Source organism: Magnolia sinica, chromosome 2 (genome assembly GCF_029962835.1).
Source record: "Magnolia sinica isolate HGM2019 chromosome 2, MsV1, whole genome shotgun sequence".
Lineage (NCBI taxonomy): Eukaryota > Viridiplantae > Streptophyta > Magnoliopsida > Magnoliales > Magnoliaceae > Magnolia > Magnolia sinica.
In genome coordinates this window covers 36,810,391-36,829,438 of record NC_080574.1, presented here as the reverse complement: position 1 = coordinate 36,829,438, position 19,048 = coordinate 36,810,391, and the positions used below count along the sequence as shown (strand labels likewise).

At 38.3% G+C, this 19,048-nt stretch overlaps 1 protein-coding gene across 8 annotated transcripts in view; it reads right to left on the bottom strand.

Moving 5' to 3' along the window:
- LOC131236960 (uncharacterized) overlaps nucleotides 1–19,048 on the bottom strand; it is a 53,981-nt gene that overhangs the window by 17,690 nt on the left and 17,243 nt on the right. For 7 of the 8 annotated variants that reach the window (XR_009166957.1, XR_009166956.1, XR_009166955.1 and 4 more), the window contains exon 4: nucleotides 18,494–18,628. The exons of the other annotated variant lie outside the window; for it this stretch is intronic. Coding sequence is in view for 4 of the 7 variants with exons in the window: in XM_058234546.1 (XP_058090529.1) it covers nucleotides 18,494–18,628 (135 nt within the window). In the remaining 3 variants the exon portion in view is untranslated. The remainder of the gene's footprint in view (nucleotides 1–18,493; nucleotides 18,629–19,048) is intronic. 8 annotated transcript variants of the gene reach the window in all.

The following is a 19,048-nucleotide window of genomic DNA, read 5'->3' as shown; positions in this document are numbered from 1 at the left end:
GAATGTCGTAATGGATGACTATTTTAATGGATAAATTCTTGTAATAGAAGAATATTGAGATAGAAGTTTGTTGTAATGGATGAATGTTGTATAGTCAATAATTGATATTTACTATGGATAGCCCATTTTCATTGTGGATCGCCGATATTTTCACTATGGATCACCGATATGAAGTGTAGATCGTCGATATTCACCGTGGACCACTGATATTAAGGGTGGACCACTGATGTTAAGAGTGGATCACCAATATTCAATTGAGGACCGTTGATATTTAGTAGGTCTTGGAATATCAACAGTCCTCAGCTGAATATCAGCGGTCCTCAACTGAATATCAGTGGTCCTCAACTAAATATCAGCAGTCCACTTTAATAATATCCACAGTCCTCACTGAATATCAACGATCCACTACTAATATCTGCAGTCCGCAATGAAGGAAACCATCACAACAACTATAAAGGGAACCACCATACCCTCATCCCTTTCACAAAGTCCCACCAATCATACCCAACCAGAAAAAAAAAAACAAAAAAGCATAAAGGGAACCACCACACCTCCTATCTTTCACAAACTCCCACCATTCAAAATTCTTCCATTACAAAATTCATCCATTACAACATTATTCCATTACAAAAATTTATCAATTACAACATTCTTCCACACCCTCCTCTCTTTCACAAACTCACACCATTCATACCCAACCAAAAAATAATAATAACTATAAAGGGAACCATTACACCCTCCTCTCTTTCACAAACTCACATCATTCATACTAAAAAAAAAAAAAAACACCATCTTCCCTTTCACACCATAACGAAAGCTAATTGTAAAGGGAACTAAGGAAGGAAGAAGGAAAGGAACCAAAAAACATTATCTTCCCTTTCACACACCCTCCTGCCCTCCCATGAAAAAAAAAAAAGGAAAAAGGAAACGGCCAAATGGCCTCGTGCGGTAAGGGCCCCACATTTTGAACCCATGTACATCTTATGTGGGGCCCATTGGGTTGTCTTGAAGCAAATATATCCCATCCACGTGAAAGGGTTTTAATTTCATATCATTAACCCAAGTTTGAGGGCAAAACTCATTACAGATAGACCACACAGGAGAAAACAGTTCAAAATTAACACACAACGTTAGTATAGTTGTGGGCCATAGAGAACTTCAAACAGACAACGGAAAAACCCTTTCTATGGGTTCACGGTTGTCCGATTAAAATGAACTGATCAAATTGGCCAATGGGTGGGCCGAATTTCAGTTTTTGGTGGGGCCATGTCCCTTTTTAAAAGGACCTTTCATTTTTCGTGATGAGAGCCCGTTGTATGAGTGGCAGCGGTGGCAGGGGGGCATTTTCATCCTCCAAAAAATGAAAAGTGGTTTCAGGGCTACAAAACCTTGAGTCTGGTCCGTACGGGACCATCTGGACCAAAACCCTTAAAAAATATGTTAGGATTCTTTAGATCTTATTATAACTTATTAAAAAGTTGATCTCTTGTGTACTTGGAGTAATAAAAAAAACATGTGAGTAGAGAGATAATAACAAACTCTCTCTCCTCTTTTCTTATTATTCTCTCTTCTTTTCTTGCACTTCTCTTCTTAAGGTTAAATGGTATGAGAGCCCCGTCATTAATCTTTCTTCTTGTCTTGTAACCTATCTTCCCCTCCTTTCATATCCCTTTTTTATCTTTTCTCCTTCTTTCTTAGAGAGTCCATCCATACAAATGACCCATTAGGATCCTTTTACAACTGCATACCCATCCTCTTCATAGGAAGATTCAATGGAACTTCCCTTCGATGATCATCAAAGAATCAGCATGCCTAACAGGCCCCAGAGAAAGACGCGTGCCACAAATTCATAGATGCAGGTTAGATCAAAAGTTGTGAGCATAATTTTTGCCCATCTATCCAAGAACCAGAAATAAACAAATGGCCACTTCTGTGTGTGTGTGTGTGCGCGCGCGCATTAAAATTAAAATTCTAATAATGCAGCAAGAAAAAGGAATCACAAAATGAATTCCAGTCACGTAGCAAAAACTAATCCGCAATCATGCATTAATCATCGTAATCTCAATTCAGAAAATGAATTGACACTTTCAAATTCAAATCAAGTTTTACTAGTCAACTATCAGAATCAAAGACAATGAAAAAGCATCATATTCAAGTATTTCTAGTCAAGTGTCAGAACAAAAGACAACAAGAAAGTTGACAGGTTCTTAAATCTAAAACAGACAGCTTGAGAGGTGAAACTACAAACCTAACAACATACTATACAGACAGCAGTGTAACAGGCTGCTGAGAGTGCCAGTCCCCAATACACATTACAGGCCAACCACTTCCTCATTTTTGTAGTTCTCTACAAATTTTTTCTTGATTTTTAGATCCATTTGTCAGACAAAGCGTTTGAGTTGTTTGAGAAAGCTGAGAAGTTGTCTGACTTAGCCAAGTCGACTTGCCCAGCCCAACGGGCAATTTTTGAGCCAGAACCTTTTTTCAAACATTTATTTCGGCACTTGATTCTAGGGTCTTTGGAAAATGCAATTACTTTGGTGAACCTCTGAGCCCAACACAGATGGTTTGGCTCCAAGGTTGTCCAAGTGTCTTCAGCAGGCAGACTGCACTCTAGGCTACAAAGAAAGGGCACTTCTGGCAGCCATACCCTAAATGAATGCGCGATGCGTTGCATATCGTATTAGAGAAAGTAGCTAAAGAAAATGGCAGTATTTCCGTATTATACAACTGGTCATTCATGGAATACAGGCAAATCGAAGCATGCAACTCCTCTTCAGACATTAATTTATTCTCAAAAACTTTGGTTTCCTAGTGCTTTTGCTAGGGATGATTAACCTTAAGGGGGTGTTTGATTTTTTATTTGCCACCTGAGTGGTGGTAAATAAGCAATTATTACTTCCCACACATGCTTGGTTTGAAGGGAAATACATCCTTAATTACACCTCGATTTACATGATGGCATGAATGAAATCGAACGGATTGCGTGCTGAAAAAATTCCATGGGACCCACCATGATGTTTGTGTCTGATCCATGCCGTCGATCCGTTTTATCAATGCATTTTAGCGCATGGTCCCAAAATTGAGGCAGATCCAAAGCTCAAGTGGACCACACAATACGAAATAAGGGGTATAGACGTCCACCATTGAAAGATGAAGCCTTCCTAAGGCCCAAAGGGATATGTATTTGTCATCCAACCTGTTCATAAGGTCACAAAAACATGGATGAAGGGAATACACAAAATTCAGCTTGATCCAATACTTCTATGGCCACTACAAAAGTTTCCAACAGTATAACGGATCTGTTCAGCCTTGTAGTGACTATAGAGACCTTAATGCTACTAGTCCTATAGATGATCCAGATCAGATATAGAAAAATGGGGGCAACCTTGACAGAAAGATCTAGAGATCTGAAATGGAGATGAGAGGGTTCGATTCACTAGCATTCACTAGAACTACCCCGTTAGCATCTCCAAACGGTGGTGTTAACCCACTTGCAAAACTTCGGGCCCCGAAGGCAATCTTCCCTATATAATGAATGAGGAGTCCATTTTGAAATCGTTCACCCTGCACCCACCCCCTAAGTATATGCTTCAACAAGAATCACACAAGGGTAAATTGATACCATTAGGGTTGTACAGGAGTCGAGATAGCTCGAAAATCTTGTTCGACTCGGCTCGAGTCAGCTCGGATTGACTCGGCTTGAAAGGTCAACTCGGGGCGAGTCAAGCTTATTTCCTAAATCTTGAGTTGAGTTCGAGCATGGTGCATTTCAGCTCGAGCTCGAGCTCGGCTCAAGTAATATATTTTAAATTTTAATATTACATATTATATTAATATTATATATAATATAATATATATATATATATATATATATAACTTAAAAAAAAAAAAAAAAAAAAACCTACCTGTCCGTCCCATTCCCTCTCTTTCTTTCCCTTACCCTACGGCCCTACCCAGCACGCCGCGCCGCAGCCCGCACGACCACACCCAGCAGCCCGTCCCGCCTGAGACTCTCTCTCTCTCTCTCTCTCTCTCTCTCTCTCTCTCTCTCTCTCCTGATCTCTCAAAGCAACCCGCGCCCAATCGCGACTCGGCGACTTGTCTCGGGCCCGCTCAGCCCATTCGGCCACCACAAAGGTAGGTGATTACAGTTTATTTATTTATTTATATATACACAGTGACATAGATTTTTTTAATTTTTATTTTTGAATATGATTGGGTTGGGTTGGGCGATGGGTTGAGTCGGGTTGGGCGCTGGGTTGAGTCGGGTTGGGGGTTGGGTCGGGTTGGGTGCTGGGTTGAGTTAGGTTAGGGTTTGGGTCGGGTTGGGGTTTGAGAACGGTCAAGATCTCAAACGTAAGTGGCCCACTATGTTGTTAGAGATGGACCAAACCTCTTGTAAGGTAGTTTAGCCCGTGCATATTATCCTCGTCTCTGACAACATATGGCCCACCAATCAAATTTCACCGAGTGATTTCACCATCATTTTAGGGATTGGAAGTATATGATAACTTATATCATGTAGTTGGATTGGATGGTGTTAACTGTTAAGATGTGGCGGAATTTAATTGGGCCACATGCTAGTGTTAGAGACAGTGCCAAGTATCTAATAAATTTCAAAAATGCTATGAGTGATTCTATCTTTGACCGCAACACATGACCCAATCAAATACTACTACATTCTAATGTTACAGAGTCACTGATGACTCAGTCAATTCACATCCTCTCACAACATCCTACCTTTCTGTTTGTGCAAGAAAACTTTTGGAGCATGGCCCACCCATAAAAGACTCATCAGATAAGTGAACCAATATTTGTTTATAACAATATTCTAAATGGTGTGCAACAATGTCTTCAGATGATCCATCCACCAATATTTGGGATTATGGATCCCAAGTCTACTCCCCAGACTCTGGAGGAATGAAAATTCAATGTAATTTGTGTGGGGCCAGATTTGTTAACGAAATAAATCGGCTTAGACTACACTTATCAGGTCGGGGGGAGATGCAAAACCATGTCCCAAAGCATCAGAGAAAATGCAAAACCATGTCCTAAATCAACTTAACAATATTTGTTAAGAAAACTTTTGGAGCATGGCCCACCCATAAAAGACTCATCAGATAAGTGAACCAATATTTCTTTATAATAATATTCTAAATGGTGTACAGCAATGTCTTCAGATAATCCATCCAACAATATTTGGGATTATGGATCCCAAGTCTACTCCCCAGACTCTGGAAGAATGAAAATTCAATGTAATTTGTGTGGGGCCAGATTTGTTAACAAAACAAATCGACTTAGACTACACTTATCAAGTCAGAGGGGAGATGCAAAACCATGTCCCAAAGCATCAGAGGAGGTACGATTTTTATTCCAGGCTCTTGTAGACTCCAACAAGAAGCCTTCCACCCCCTCCCCCACACCGAATACAACTAGCCGCAAGATATACCATAACAGACCCGTTCTAATCAACATAGATTCTGAAATAGAGAGGATGAAGAGACTTAGTAGGGAAGAGGAAGAGGAGAATGAAGCTAGATTAAGAAGACTGGAAGAAGAGCAATTACAAATAGCCTTGAAGTTAAGCAAAGAAGAGGCAGATGCATTAAGATGTAACGATCTGCTCCTTGACAACATAACGCAGAAGCAGGACCGAGCTCGACAAGCAAGAAGTCGTCAAACTTTATTTCCAAACTCACCTCATTCCACAAGATCTTGGGTATTCTGTATAAATCAGCTCATAAAAATAGTTTGAAAAAATTAGCTGAATTCAGTGATCGAAATATCGATACTGTCGGCCGATATATCAGCCGATATTATCGGTATCACACCACTGCGAGACGAAACTCCTCCGATAACCCCCGGAAGATCCCAAAAATCCAAAACTTCAGATATCGCATAATTTTATCGTCAATATCGTCCGATATATCGTCGATATCTGCAATACATCGTCGATATTGCCGATATTATCGGTATCGCAGTCCAACGATACGAAACTCGTCTGAAGAAAGTAAGAAATTTTTTGGTTGTGCGTAAATGTTCCGAAAAAATCGGAAAAAAAATGGGGAAACTTTCAAGAGGGTGGATTTCCGTAACTGTAGAGGAGATTTCCCTGATTGGAAGCCGCATTTCGTGGGCCATTCGAATCGAAGCTCTCCATTCGTAGGTTAGGGTAAAGAAAATCTCCGATTCCTTTTTTTTGTTTTCCTTTCTTTGAATAGATTTTTGCTTGAAAATGGAAGTGATTTTGGAAGAAAATCTGAAAAAAAATTCGAGAAACCCGGAGATTTGGGGAGAGAATTTCGGGGTTTTAGCGTTCCGAAAGGCCGGAACCCTCTTTCTGGAACCACTGCGATTTTTTTTAAAAAAATGGCTTTCGAGCCTTTTTTTATTGGGCTAAACACGCGCGCATGAAGTTTCTGCGTTGGGATGATAGGTGGGGCCACCGTGTTGTTTGTTAAAAATCTGCCATGTCCATCTGTTTTGCGAGCTCATTTTAAGACATGTGATCGAAAATGAGGTTAATTGAAAGCTCAGGTGGGCCGCACAAGAGGAAACAATAGGGAGTCGGTGAGACCGTTAAAACATTGTTATGGCCACAACAGTTTAATATCAGGATAATTTTTTCGTGTTTTCCCTTCATCCCAAGGGAATGACCTTATAAAGGGTTTGAATGTCATATAAACATCACGTTGGAGCCCAGGAAAGTTTCAACAGTAGGAAACTCTTTCCCCAGTTTCCCTCTCGTATGGCCCATTTGATTTTTGGATCTACGTCATTTTCAGTCGCATATCCTAAAATGAGCTTGCAGAATGGATGGACGGGGTGGATTTCTGAAAAACATCACAATGGGCCCCATATTGCATCCCAGCGCAGGAACTTCTTGCAAAAGCCTTTCACAAGAAGAGGCATCCTCAACTACGCATCTAGGCACGTGCGCACCTTTGCACAACTGTCATGGGCCTCCAATCTGAACAGTCCATGTGATGCGGCATCTCATGAAACTTACAAGGACCAATTTTCACCTTGATATAAAACTCTGGTAGGCCATAGCAAAGAAAGATGTAAATCAAGGGAGTAAATTGTTTCCATGGCCAACCAAAGTTTTGGATTAAAGTAAAAGTTGGGACATAGGGTTTCATGGGGTACTGAATCACGTGGACCGTTCAGATTTTGGAATAGTATTACTTATGATAAATTATCAGAAAGTTCTCATGATAACCCGTGCGCAACTGAGCATTTTGGTTGGCAGGAAATCCGCTTCCAGCACGGATTGGGAGCTAGAGACAGATGGCGGTCCTGTCAGGGGCTCTATATGGCCCACCATGATATATGTGTTTTATCTACACCATCCATCCATTTTTTATAGGTCATTTTAGTGCATGATCCCAAAGTGTAGCCAGATATGTGGCTCAAATGGACCACACCAAAGAAAACAGTGGTTTCAATGGTGGCATCTTTATTCCCACTGTTTTGTCGTGATGTGGTCCACTTGATCTCTGGATCTGCCCCCATTTTTTGGCTTATGCTTTAAAATTATCCGAAAAAATGAATGGACAACATGGATACAATGGATGGGGCCCACACAATCTGCCTCTTTTTTTGTGCCAAGACCAATAAAAAAGTAAAGACGTGTGTATTATAAAAAATAATAATAATAATAAAGTACATTCAATTATCGAGTGAACCATGCTAGAGGAAAAAGTGGTGATTGACTATTAATAAGCCACGAAAGTTTTGGATCAATCGTATATTTGTTTTTTCCTTTCATCCAGCTCATGTGAACTTATCAACATAGTGGATGGTAATTAACACTACAAAAACATTAAGGTGAGCAGTAAGAAGGTTTTAATGGTAGGGACTTTAATCAATACTCTTTCTTATGGCATGGTCCACTAGATAATTGGATCTGCTTCATTTTTGGGATGGTACCGTAGATTAAGGTGGCAAAATAGTTGGACGGTGTGGATATACATGTCTTAATACATTTATAAATGTTATGCATTATATTTGAATATAGTTGCCTTAGTTCAATCAGACAACGCAAACTTAAGATCCTATACAAAAGAAACATATTGTGTGCGCTTGTTTTTAAGATGTTATGATTTAAAAGTGTGTATTAATATCTTTTTTTAAGAATATCTGAAGTTTCATTGAAAAATTCAATCATTTTTCGAATGTTTCCCAAAAAGTGCGATAAAATATGCGATACAAACGATATATCCCATGCGATAACCGATATGTATCTGTATCCTAAGGGTGCGATACATTGTGCGATACCGATATTTCGAACACTGGCTAAATCTATACAAGGGCATGGTGAAACAGTCTCCCCACCTTCTGATTCAGGGGAGGTTAATGAGCATATTGGAGAGGATACCACTAGCTCGAGCTTGGACGACAAAAATTATGGATTTGATCTAGAGTAGAATAAGGAGAATATTAAAACTTGACTTTGAAGAGTTTCTTAGTTGTAGTCTTGTGGACTTGTAGTTGTACTTGTACAGAATAAATACATTGACTTAACTTTCCTACTATAATGTTGTAACTTAACTTGCCTACCATAAATGCATTATCTTCTTATTTGTTCTTAAATTTTTTTACTTGTAGACTTGTAGTTGTATGGATAAACTATTTCTTATATATTTTGATATATGTTCTTTAAATATTGATGCTTATGATTCTGTCATCTGATGTTGTTAATTAGCATTTAGGCCACCTAGTGGTTTAGCAATATACCCCTCGTTTAGGAATTTTTATTGAAAAAGTACAATCATTCGACTGAAAATACTTGTTCTTTATGGATTTCTAAATTGTCCCATTTTGGACAGTTTGGTACCATATTATGTGCGTAGGTTGTCCTCATTCAATTTACATGTAGTTGGAATTTCGGTAGTATTTTCCTATATTTTCTCCGGACATGTGGTTCTTTACTAGTTGGTTTCCACTACATGTGGGTGTGACAACTAATTAATATTGAATTTTACATATATCTGAAGAATATAGGGAGGTGCTGCCGAAATTTTGGCTCACATGTAAATTGTATGGGGACAGTACATGGTACGTTACCGAATGAGATGAAGACAATTAACACCTCTACATAGAGACAAGTAGGAATATATGAGATATTTAGAGACAATTAGTAAACAAAATTTAAAACAATTATGGACAATTTATAGTTATGTATATATGTATCCCGGTTGATTTATTTATTAGGGGACTATTTGAGACACTTATGTCTTCCAGTTTATGGAGGGGCCTGATATTATTTGTATTATATATTTATATATACGTATAAATGTGATTGACTGATTACTTCAACCTACAAGAGCCCTGATCTTACCCTACCATTGTTATCTTTTGATTTTTAGATGACTAGTGAAGAAAACCCAAGTACTCCTGGCCCTGGTGCGTCAATCGCATCTCCTTTTGTTGTGGAGGGAGACAAATTAAAAAATAAGGTTGAAATAGCTTCAGGTTCGGTTAAAAGGAAAAAAAGATCAGCGATATGGGAATCTTTTAATGAGTTCACGCAACCAGATGGTTCAGTCAAGATTAGATGCAAGTTTTGTAAAACTCTTTACAGCAAGCATTTTGGTTCTTATATAACTCACTATCAGATGCATCTTGATAAATGTGTGAAGAGACCAAGAACATTGAAGGGTGGATTTCAGCAACTGCTTTCATTTACCATTTCTGAAGATGACGACTCTCAAGCTACACTCTCAACGTACAAGTATGATCCGGAAAAACTAAAAGAGTGGTATGCAAGGTTGGCGATAGTTAATAAGAAGCCATTTAACATGGTAGAAAGCAAAGTTTTCATGGGATTTTGCAAATTTCTAAATCCCAAATGTGAGAAGGCCTCTCGTATTACTGTGAAAAGAGAGTGCATGAAGATGTATGCGATTGAGAAAGCTAACTTGAAAGCTCTTATGGCATCCGTATCCAGAATAAGTTTGACTTCGGATATGTGGACGGCCTCGAATCAAAGAAAGGAATATATGTCATTGACCACACACTTCGTTGATGCGGATTGGAAACTATAAAAGAAGATTATAAACTTCCGCTACGTTCCTCCTCATTCTGGTATGGTACTGTCCGACTGCATTTACAATTGTCTTATTGAGTGAAGCATTGAAAATAAAATTTCTTCAATTACTTTAGATAATGCCACTTCCAACGATACTTTGGTTTCTTTCTTACGTACTCAATTCATGGCTACCGGAAATTTATTCTTTGAAGGTAAAATATTTCAAGTCAGATGTTGTGCTCACATACTCAACTTGATTGTGCAAGAAGGGCTGAAAGCAATTAAATCAATGATTACCAACATACGAGATAGCGTTAAATATATAAGGGGGTCACCTTCAAGATTGAGAATGTGGAATGATATAATCCAACGTTTGGATTTGAAATCTAAACAACGATTGAAGTTGGATGTCTGCACGCGCTGGAATTCAACTTATGAAATGTTGGATACGGCTTTAGAATTTAAAGTTGCATTCCTTGAACTTGCGGCATGCGATAAGATGTACACATGAAGACTGGAAGAAAGTTGAACATGTTTATCAGTTTCTCAAAGTTTTTTACGACTGCACGAAGATTTTTTCAGGAAATAAGTATCCTATGGCAAATCAATTTCTTCCTGAAATTATTTTCATTATGGACGCGCTAAAAAAGTGTGTTGTTGAGGGTTCGGATTTTTTACAAGCGATGACTATAGGAATGCAGATGAAATTCAATAAGTATTTCATCTGTACATCGAGCAGAATCGAGTCGAGGTGGGCTAAGCTCGGCTCGACTCGTCCATGCTATACTCGAGTTCGACCTCGACCTCAAGCTCAACATTGAAGCTTGGCTTGTTTGCCAAAGCTTTCGAGTCGAGCTAGTGGTTCGAGTCGAGTCGAGCTTGTTCATATATTAATTTATTATATTTTTTGCTAAAAAATATAAATTAAATGTCAACAATATTAAGTCTAAAATGTCTCATATGACACATTACTAAGCCAAAAAAAAAAAAAAGTGTCACATAAACCTCTAAATACTATCATACCACATGTTGGTCCTCAACATCAAATCCAAAGAGTTAAAATATATCAGAAAATATAAAACCTTAAACAAAAATTTTAAAGCTTACATTCCTTCAACTAGTTTTAGATGCATTCTGGACCTCGTCTTCACTTCCATTCTTGTCCTCATACTCTTCAATATCGAAACTGCTACCGCCCCAAATTGGTTGAACCAATCTTGTGTACATATCAGTGCTTCAACTGTATTCGAGGCGAGTGAGCTTCGATACTTGCTAACTACCCTGCTCCCGGTGCTAAAAGCTGATTCTAATGCCACGGTCGAAATTAGAATTGATAATATGTCTCGTGCCATCACCGAAAGTCTAGGGTATTCACGAGCTCTCGACTTCCACCACTGCAAAACATCGAAATCATTTTCTTGTAGCCTTATGATCGGCTCCTTTAGATACTCTTCCACTTCAGATTCAGTTTTATGCGTCTCCGTTTCTTCTTCGTCTAAAAAAGACATAAAGTCACGAAGTCACTTGCCTGCAGTAGAAGAACTACCTGCAGTTTCAGAAGTACCTATTGTACTTGATGTTTCGGCCGAATTACCAACATATGAAGTGAACAGCTCTTTAACTGCAGCATTAATAATGGCGGTTTCCGCTAAATCTCTTTCGAAACTGGAATAAAGTGATCTGAAAACAAATCTAACCATTTTCATCTTGTATCGTGTATCCATAACAACTACAATGGCCATTGACAAGTGGCATTCAGCCCAATACTTGATTGAATTTCATCTGCATTCCTATAGTCATCTCTTGTAAAAATCCGGACCCTCAACAACACACTTTTTTAGCGCGTCCATAATAAAAATAATTTCAGGAAGAAATTGATTTGCCGTAGGATACTTATTTCCTGAAAAAATCTTGTGCAGTCATAAAAAACTTTGAGAAACTGATAAACATGTTCTGCTTTCTTCCAGTCTTCATCACTAGGCACGTATATGTACATCTTATCGCGCGCTGCAAGTTCAGGGAATGCAACTTTAAATTCTAAAGTCGTTTCCCACATTTCATAAGTTGAATTCTAGCGCGTGCAGACATCCAACTTCAACTGTTGTTTAGATTTCAAATCCAAACATTGGATTATATCATTCCACGTACTCAGTCTTGAAGGTGACCCCCTAATATATTTAACGCTATCTCGTATGTTGGTAATCGTTGATTCAATTCCTTTCAGCTCTTCTTGCACAATTAAGTTGAGTATGTAAGCACAACATCTGACTTGAAATATTTTACCTTCGAAGAATAAATTTCCGATAGCCCTGAATTGAGTACGTAAGAAGAAACCAATGTATCGTTGGAAGTGGCATTATCTAAAGTAATTGAAGAAATTTTCTTTTCAATACTCCACTCAACAAGACAATTGTAAATGCAGTCGGACAGTACCACACCGGTATGAGGAGGAATGTAGCAAAAGTTTATAATATTCTTTTGTAGTTTCCAATCCGCATCAACGAAGTGTGTGGTCAATGACATATATCCCTTTCTTTGATTCGAGGTCATCCACATATCCGAAGTCAAACTTATTCTGGATACAGATGTCATAAGAGCTTTCAAGTTAGCTTTCTCAATCGCATACATCTTCATGCACTCTCTTTTCACAGTAATAAGAGAGGCCTTCTCAGATTTGGGATTTAAAAATTTACAAAATTCCATGAAAACTTTGCTTTCTACCATGTTAAATAGCTTCCCATTAACTATCGCCAACCTTGCATACCACTCTTTCAGTTTTTCCGGATCATACTTATATGTTGAGAGTGTAACTTGAGAGTCTTCATCTTCAGAAATAGTAAATGAGAGAAGTTGCTGAACTCCACCCTTTAATGTTCTTGATCTCTTCACACATTTATCAAGATGCATCTAATAGTGAGTTGTAGAAGAGCCAGAATGCTTGCTGTAAAGAGTTTTACAAAACTTGCATCTAATCTTGACCGAACCATCTGGTTGCGTGATCTCATCAAAAGATTCCCATATCGCTGATCTTTTTTTCCCTTTCACCGAACCTGAAGCTGTTTCAACCTTATTTTCTATTTTGTCTCACTCCACAACAAAAGAAGATGTGATTGACGCACCAGGGCCAGGAGTACTTGGGTTTTCTTCACTAGTTATCTAAAAATCAAAAGATAACAATGGTAGGATAAGATCAGGGCTCTTATAGGTTGAAATAATCAGTCAATCACATTTATATGAATATATAAATATATAATACAAACAATATCAGGCCCCTCCATAAACTGGAAGACATAAGTGTCTCAAATAGTCCCCTAATAAATAAATCAACCGGGATACATACATATGCATAACTATAAATTGTCTATAATTGTTTCAAATTTTGTTTACTAATTGTCTCTAAATATCTCATATATTCCTACTTGTCTCTATGTAGAGATGTTAATTGTCTTTATCCCATTCGGTAACGTACCATGTACTGTCCCCATACAATTTACATGAGAGCCGAAATTTCGACAGCACCTCCCTATATTCTCCAGATATATGCAAAATTCAATACTAATTAGTTGTCACACCCACATGTAACGGAAACTAACTGGTAAAGAACCACATATCCGGAGAAAATATAGGGAAACACTACCAAAATTCTAACTACATGTAAATTGAATGAGGACAACCTAAGTACATAGTATGGTACCAAACTGTCCAAAATGAGATAATTTAGAAATCCATAAAGAACAAGTATTTTCAATCGAATGATTGTACTTGTTCAATAAAAATTCCTAAACGGGGGTATATTGCAAAACCACTAGGTGGCCTAAATACTAATTAACAACATCAGATGACAAAGAATCATAAGCATCAATATTTAAAGAACAAATATCAAAATATATAAGAAACAGTTTATCCATACAACTACAAGTCTACAAGTAAAAAATTTAAAAACAAATAAAAAGATAATGCATTTATGGTAGGCAAGTTAAGTTACAACATTATAGTAGGAAAGTCAATGTATTTACTCCATACAAGTACCATTACAAGTCTACAAGACTACAACTAAAAAACTTAATGCATCAAAGTTAAGTTTTAATATTCTCCTTATTATACTCTAGATCAAGGTGTCCCGTATCGGTATCGGTTGGCGTAACGGTACCCTCCGAAACCGATACGGATACGGGGGCGTAACGGCGATACGGAGGCGTAACGGCCCGTAACGGCGCAAATTTTTTTTTTTGCCAAAAAAATATGAAAAAATATTGATTAAATCCGGAATATTCTAAGCATTCCAAATATGCATTCATTTATAAATTGGAACATGTTTATGGTGGTGTAACGGTCCACTATTTGGTGAGAAGTTGTATCGGACTGTCTGATTAATTTTTTAACCAGGTAACTTGAATTTGACTACAAAATTCATATATTTAATTTTTTTTAAAATATGTAATTTATATACTTAACAACTTGATATTATTTCTCCCTATAGTTCTTTTAAAAAAAATGAAATTAAATTCAGGTAGATGGCGTTACCAATTTGGGGCTGACTTGGAGGACCAATCTATTCTCCAAATCAGCCTCAAATTCATGTCATTTATTGTCATTATCCCACTTATAAATTGGTGGACATTTATTGGATAGTGAATCATAAAAAAATAAAATAAAATCAAAAGGCCCTATTTTAAAAAATAAAAACTCACAAATTAATAATTAAAATTATTTAAGTAATTTGATTTTGGCATTGTGAGTTAGCAATTGCAGTCCATAATTTAATTGTCAAATTTTAAGTTAATATATGTCTCGTGTACAATTTTTTAAGGCTTGAATTAGGAGGGACTCAGATGTAAAGTGCAACACGTGTCAAAGTTTTTTGGGCCCCACCCGTGATGAATGTGTTATATCCATAACGTCCATTCATTTTGCCAAATAATTTTAAGGCATGAGCCCAAAAATGAGGCACATCCAAAGCTCAGGTGGATTGCACCATAAAAAACAACAATAATTAAATGTTCACCGTTAAAAATTTATTGAGGGCTAGAAAAGTTTTAGATCAAGCTGACATGTGTGTTTTCCCTTTATCCACGTCAATGTGACCCACTTAATAAGTTAGATTGAAAATAAACGTTACAGTGGACTTTAAGAAAATTTTAATAGTGAGCATTCTATAACCATTTTTTCCTATGGTGTGGTCCACCTAAGATTTGAATATTACTAATTTTTTGAATCCTAACATAAAATGATGTGGCAAAATGGATGGACGATATGGATAGAAAATATACATCATAGTGGGCCCACTCGGGTCTGATCACATTGGATGGAAAATAAACGTTACCGTGCGCGTACGAATTATTTAACGTGAAAATCATTATCTTTGTTGCTATTTTTGGTGTGGTCCAGATGATCTCTGGATATAATTCATTTTTTGGGTGGTCTCTAAAATGATCTCTGAAAATAGATGAGCGGTGTAGATGTAATAAATACATCACTGTGGAGCCCATATAACTTTGATCTCCTTTTAACCGTTCGTACAACTCGGAGCTCGAGGAGTGTCAGCGCTCGTCTTTGCGTGACACGTTCCTACATCAGTATTAAAAAAAAAAAAAGGGCAGAGAGGGAAACGAAAAGAAAAAAAGAGGGAAGGAAGAGAAAAGAAAAAAAGAGGGAAAGGGGAAGAGAAGAGATTGAGAGAGAGAGAGAGTGAGAGAGAGAGAGGAAGAAGAAGAAGAAGAAGAGGAAGCATCCGCAGCCGCAGCAGCAGCTGCAGCTGCTTGAGAAGAAGAAGAAAAAGAAGAAGAAGAAGAAAGAGAAGAAGAAGAAGAAAAGAAAGGAAAAAAAGGTGAGTTTTTTTTTTTGTTTTTTGTTTTGTTTTTTTTTTTTTTTAGGGCCCGTCACAGCCGTTACTTAACGGGTCCCACCGTTACCGTTACGTATCGGCCGTTACGGCCGATACGTAACCGATTTGGGATACCCTGCTCTAGATTAGATCCATAATTTTCGTCGTCCAAGCTCGAGCTAGTGGTATACTCTCCAATATGCTCATTAACCTCCTCTTAATCAGAAGGTGGGGAGCCTATTTCACCATGCTCTTATATAGATTCAGCTAATTTTTTCAAACTATTTTTATGAGCTAATTTATACGGAATACCCAAGATCTTGTGGAATGAGGCGAGTTTGGAAATAAAGTTTGATGGCTTCTTGCTTGTCGAGCTCGGTCCTGCTTGTGTTATGTTGTCGAGGAGCAGATCATTAATATCTTGATGCATCTGCCTCTTCTTTGCTTAACTTCAAGGCTATTTGTAATTGCTCTTCTTCCAGTCTTCTTAATCTAGCTTCATTCTCCTCTTCCTCTTCCCTACTAATTCTCTTCACCCTCTCTATTTCAGAATCTTCATTGATTAGAACGTGTCTGTTATGGTATATCTTGCGGCTAGTTGTATTCGGTGTGGGGGAGGAGGTGGAAGGCTTCTTGTTGGAGTCTACAAGAGCCTAGAATAAAAATCGTACCTCCTCTGATGCTTTGGGACATGGTTTTGCATCTCCCCCCAGACCTGATAAGTGTAATCTAAGCCGATTTGTTTTGTTAACAAATCTGGCCCCACACAAATTACATTGAATTTTCATTCTTCCAGAGTCTGGGGAGTAGACTTGGGATCCATAATCCCAAATATTGGTGGATGGATCATCTGAAGACATTTAGAATATTGTTATAAACAAATATTGGTTCACTTATCTGATGAGTCTTTTATGGGTGGGCCATGCTCAAAAAGTTTTCTTTCACAAATAGAAAGGTAGGATGTTGCGAGACGATGTGGATTGACTGGGTCATTAGTGACTCTGTAAGATTAGAATGTAGTAGTATTTGATTGGGTCATGTGTTGCTGTCAAAGATAGAATCACACATAGCATTTTTGAAATTTATTAGATACTTGGCACTGTCTATAACACTAGCACGTGGCCCAATTAAATTCCGCCACATCTTAACAGTTAACACCATCTAATCCAACTACATGATATAAGTTATCATATACTTCCAATCCTTAAAATGATGGTGAAATCACTAGGTGAAATTTGATTGGTGGGCTATATGTTGTCAGAGACGAGGATAATACGCACGGGCTAAACTACCTTACAAGAGGTCAGTTCCATCTCTAACAGCATAGTGAGCCACTTATGTTTGAGATCTCGACCGTTCATCCCGACCCAAACCCTAACCCGACTCAACCCAACGCCCAACCCGACCCAACCCATCGCCCAACCCGACCCAAACCCCAACCCAACCCAACCCAAACCCCAACCCGACTCAACCCAGCGCCCAACTTGACCCAAACCCCAACCCAACCCAACGCCCAACCCGACCCAATCATATTCAAAAAATCTATGTATATATAAATAAATAAATAAACTGTAATCACCTACCTTTCGTGGTGGTCGAATGGGCTGAGCGGGCCTGAGACAAGTCGCCAAGTCAGGATTGGGCGCGGGTTGCTCGAAGTCGTCGAGTGGGTTGCTCGGAGAGATCAGGAGAATGAGAGGGGGGGCAGGCAGAGATGGCGATCGGCGGGCTGCTAGGTGCGGCCGTGCGGGCTGCGGTGCGGCGTGCTGGGTAGGGCCATAGGGTAAGGGAAAGAAAGAGAGGGAATGGGACGGATGAGTAGGGTTTTTTGTTTTAACTTTTAAGTTTTAACTCTTTTTTTTTTTAAGTTATATGTGTGTGTGTATTATATTTAATATTAATATAATATATAATATATAATATTAAATTTTAAAATATATTACTCGAGCTTCGAGTTCGAGTCGAGTCGAGTTGAAATGCACCATGCTCGAACTCGACTCGAGATTTAGGAAATAAGCTTGACTCCCCCCGAGTTGGCCTTTCAAGCCGAGTCAATCCGAGCTGACTTGAGCCGAGTCGAGCTGTACAACCCTAGCCATAACATGGGGATCTATTATTATAGAATGAATCTTAGTTGCATAATCCTTCTAACCAGGTGCCACTCCCGCTTCAAATCACGCTATAGACTCAACTCTCAAGCTCCCGCTCCCACTTCCTACGTATTTGTACTTGGAAACATCTGGAAACAAACGCATCCCACTCCCAAACATGAATTTGTTACCACTTCATTTTACACTTCATGCAACCATAGAACGGATTCAGGTTATCAAAGCCCATACCCTGATCTGGCGGATATCCACATTTTGATTAAAAGTTTCAACAGTAAACACTGTAGACATTCTTTGTAAGAACCATCAACACACTCATATTAGTTCTAATACAAGAAAAAAGCTGCATAAGTGAATCCATATTGAAGAAAATGAAGCTATTAGTCATCACCAAGCCTTTTTTTAGCCCAAGGCTAGATTTTCTCTTATTCATGACAATATGTGCTCCATGGAAGAATGGTGAAAGAAAAAAAAATTGAGCATGATAGCTACCAGAATATTGTAGAACAAGAAAAGGGGACCTACCAAGCAGTATCCAAATAATCCACCTCCAAGTGCAATTTCATATGACTGCTCGAGGACATCATCTATTAATTTTTGCTTACGTGATATGGTCATCTGCCCTTGATTTATCAGAAACTGAGGATCCAATGCCAGTAACTGTTCAGAAAGGATGACATTCTTCTCAGAAAAAGCAATGGTCTTATTCCAAAGGATATGAGAAATGTCCGTTGGTGATCAAACATAAATAAAACTGTCTGATAGGCGCGACATTGGTAAGCTAAAAATGCACAACACAAGCCAGATCTAGTGAAACTTAACAATCAACTCAAAAGAACAATAAATAACAAAAACTATGAATGATAATTGATAAGAAAGAATAAATTGGTAATCAGAACAAGAATATGCATCTAAACTGTGTTAGAAATATTTCTAGGTCAACCTATACAAACAGTTTCTTAGACAATTAACACCAACACGCAGGGAAACATGCACACGGACAGATAATCACCCCCTTAATCTGCTACCTTGATAACAGAGCACTCGTCCACGGAAACAAGCAGAAGGCCAGATAATCAC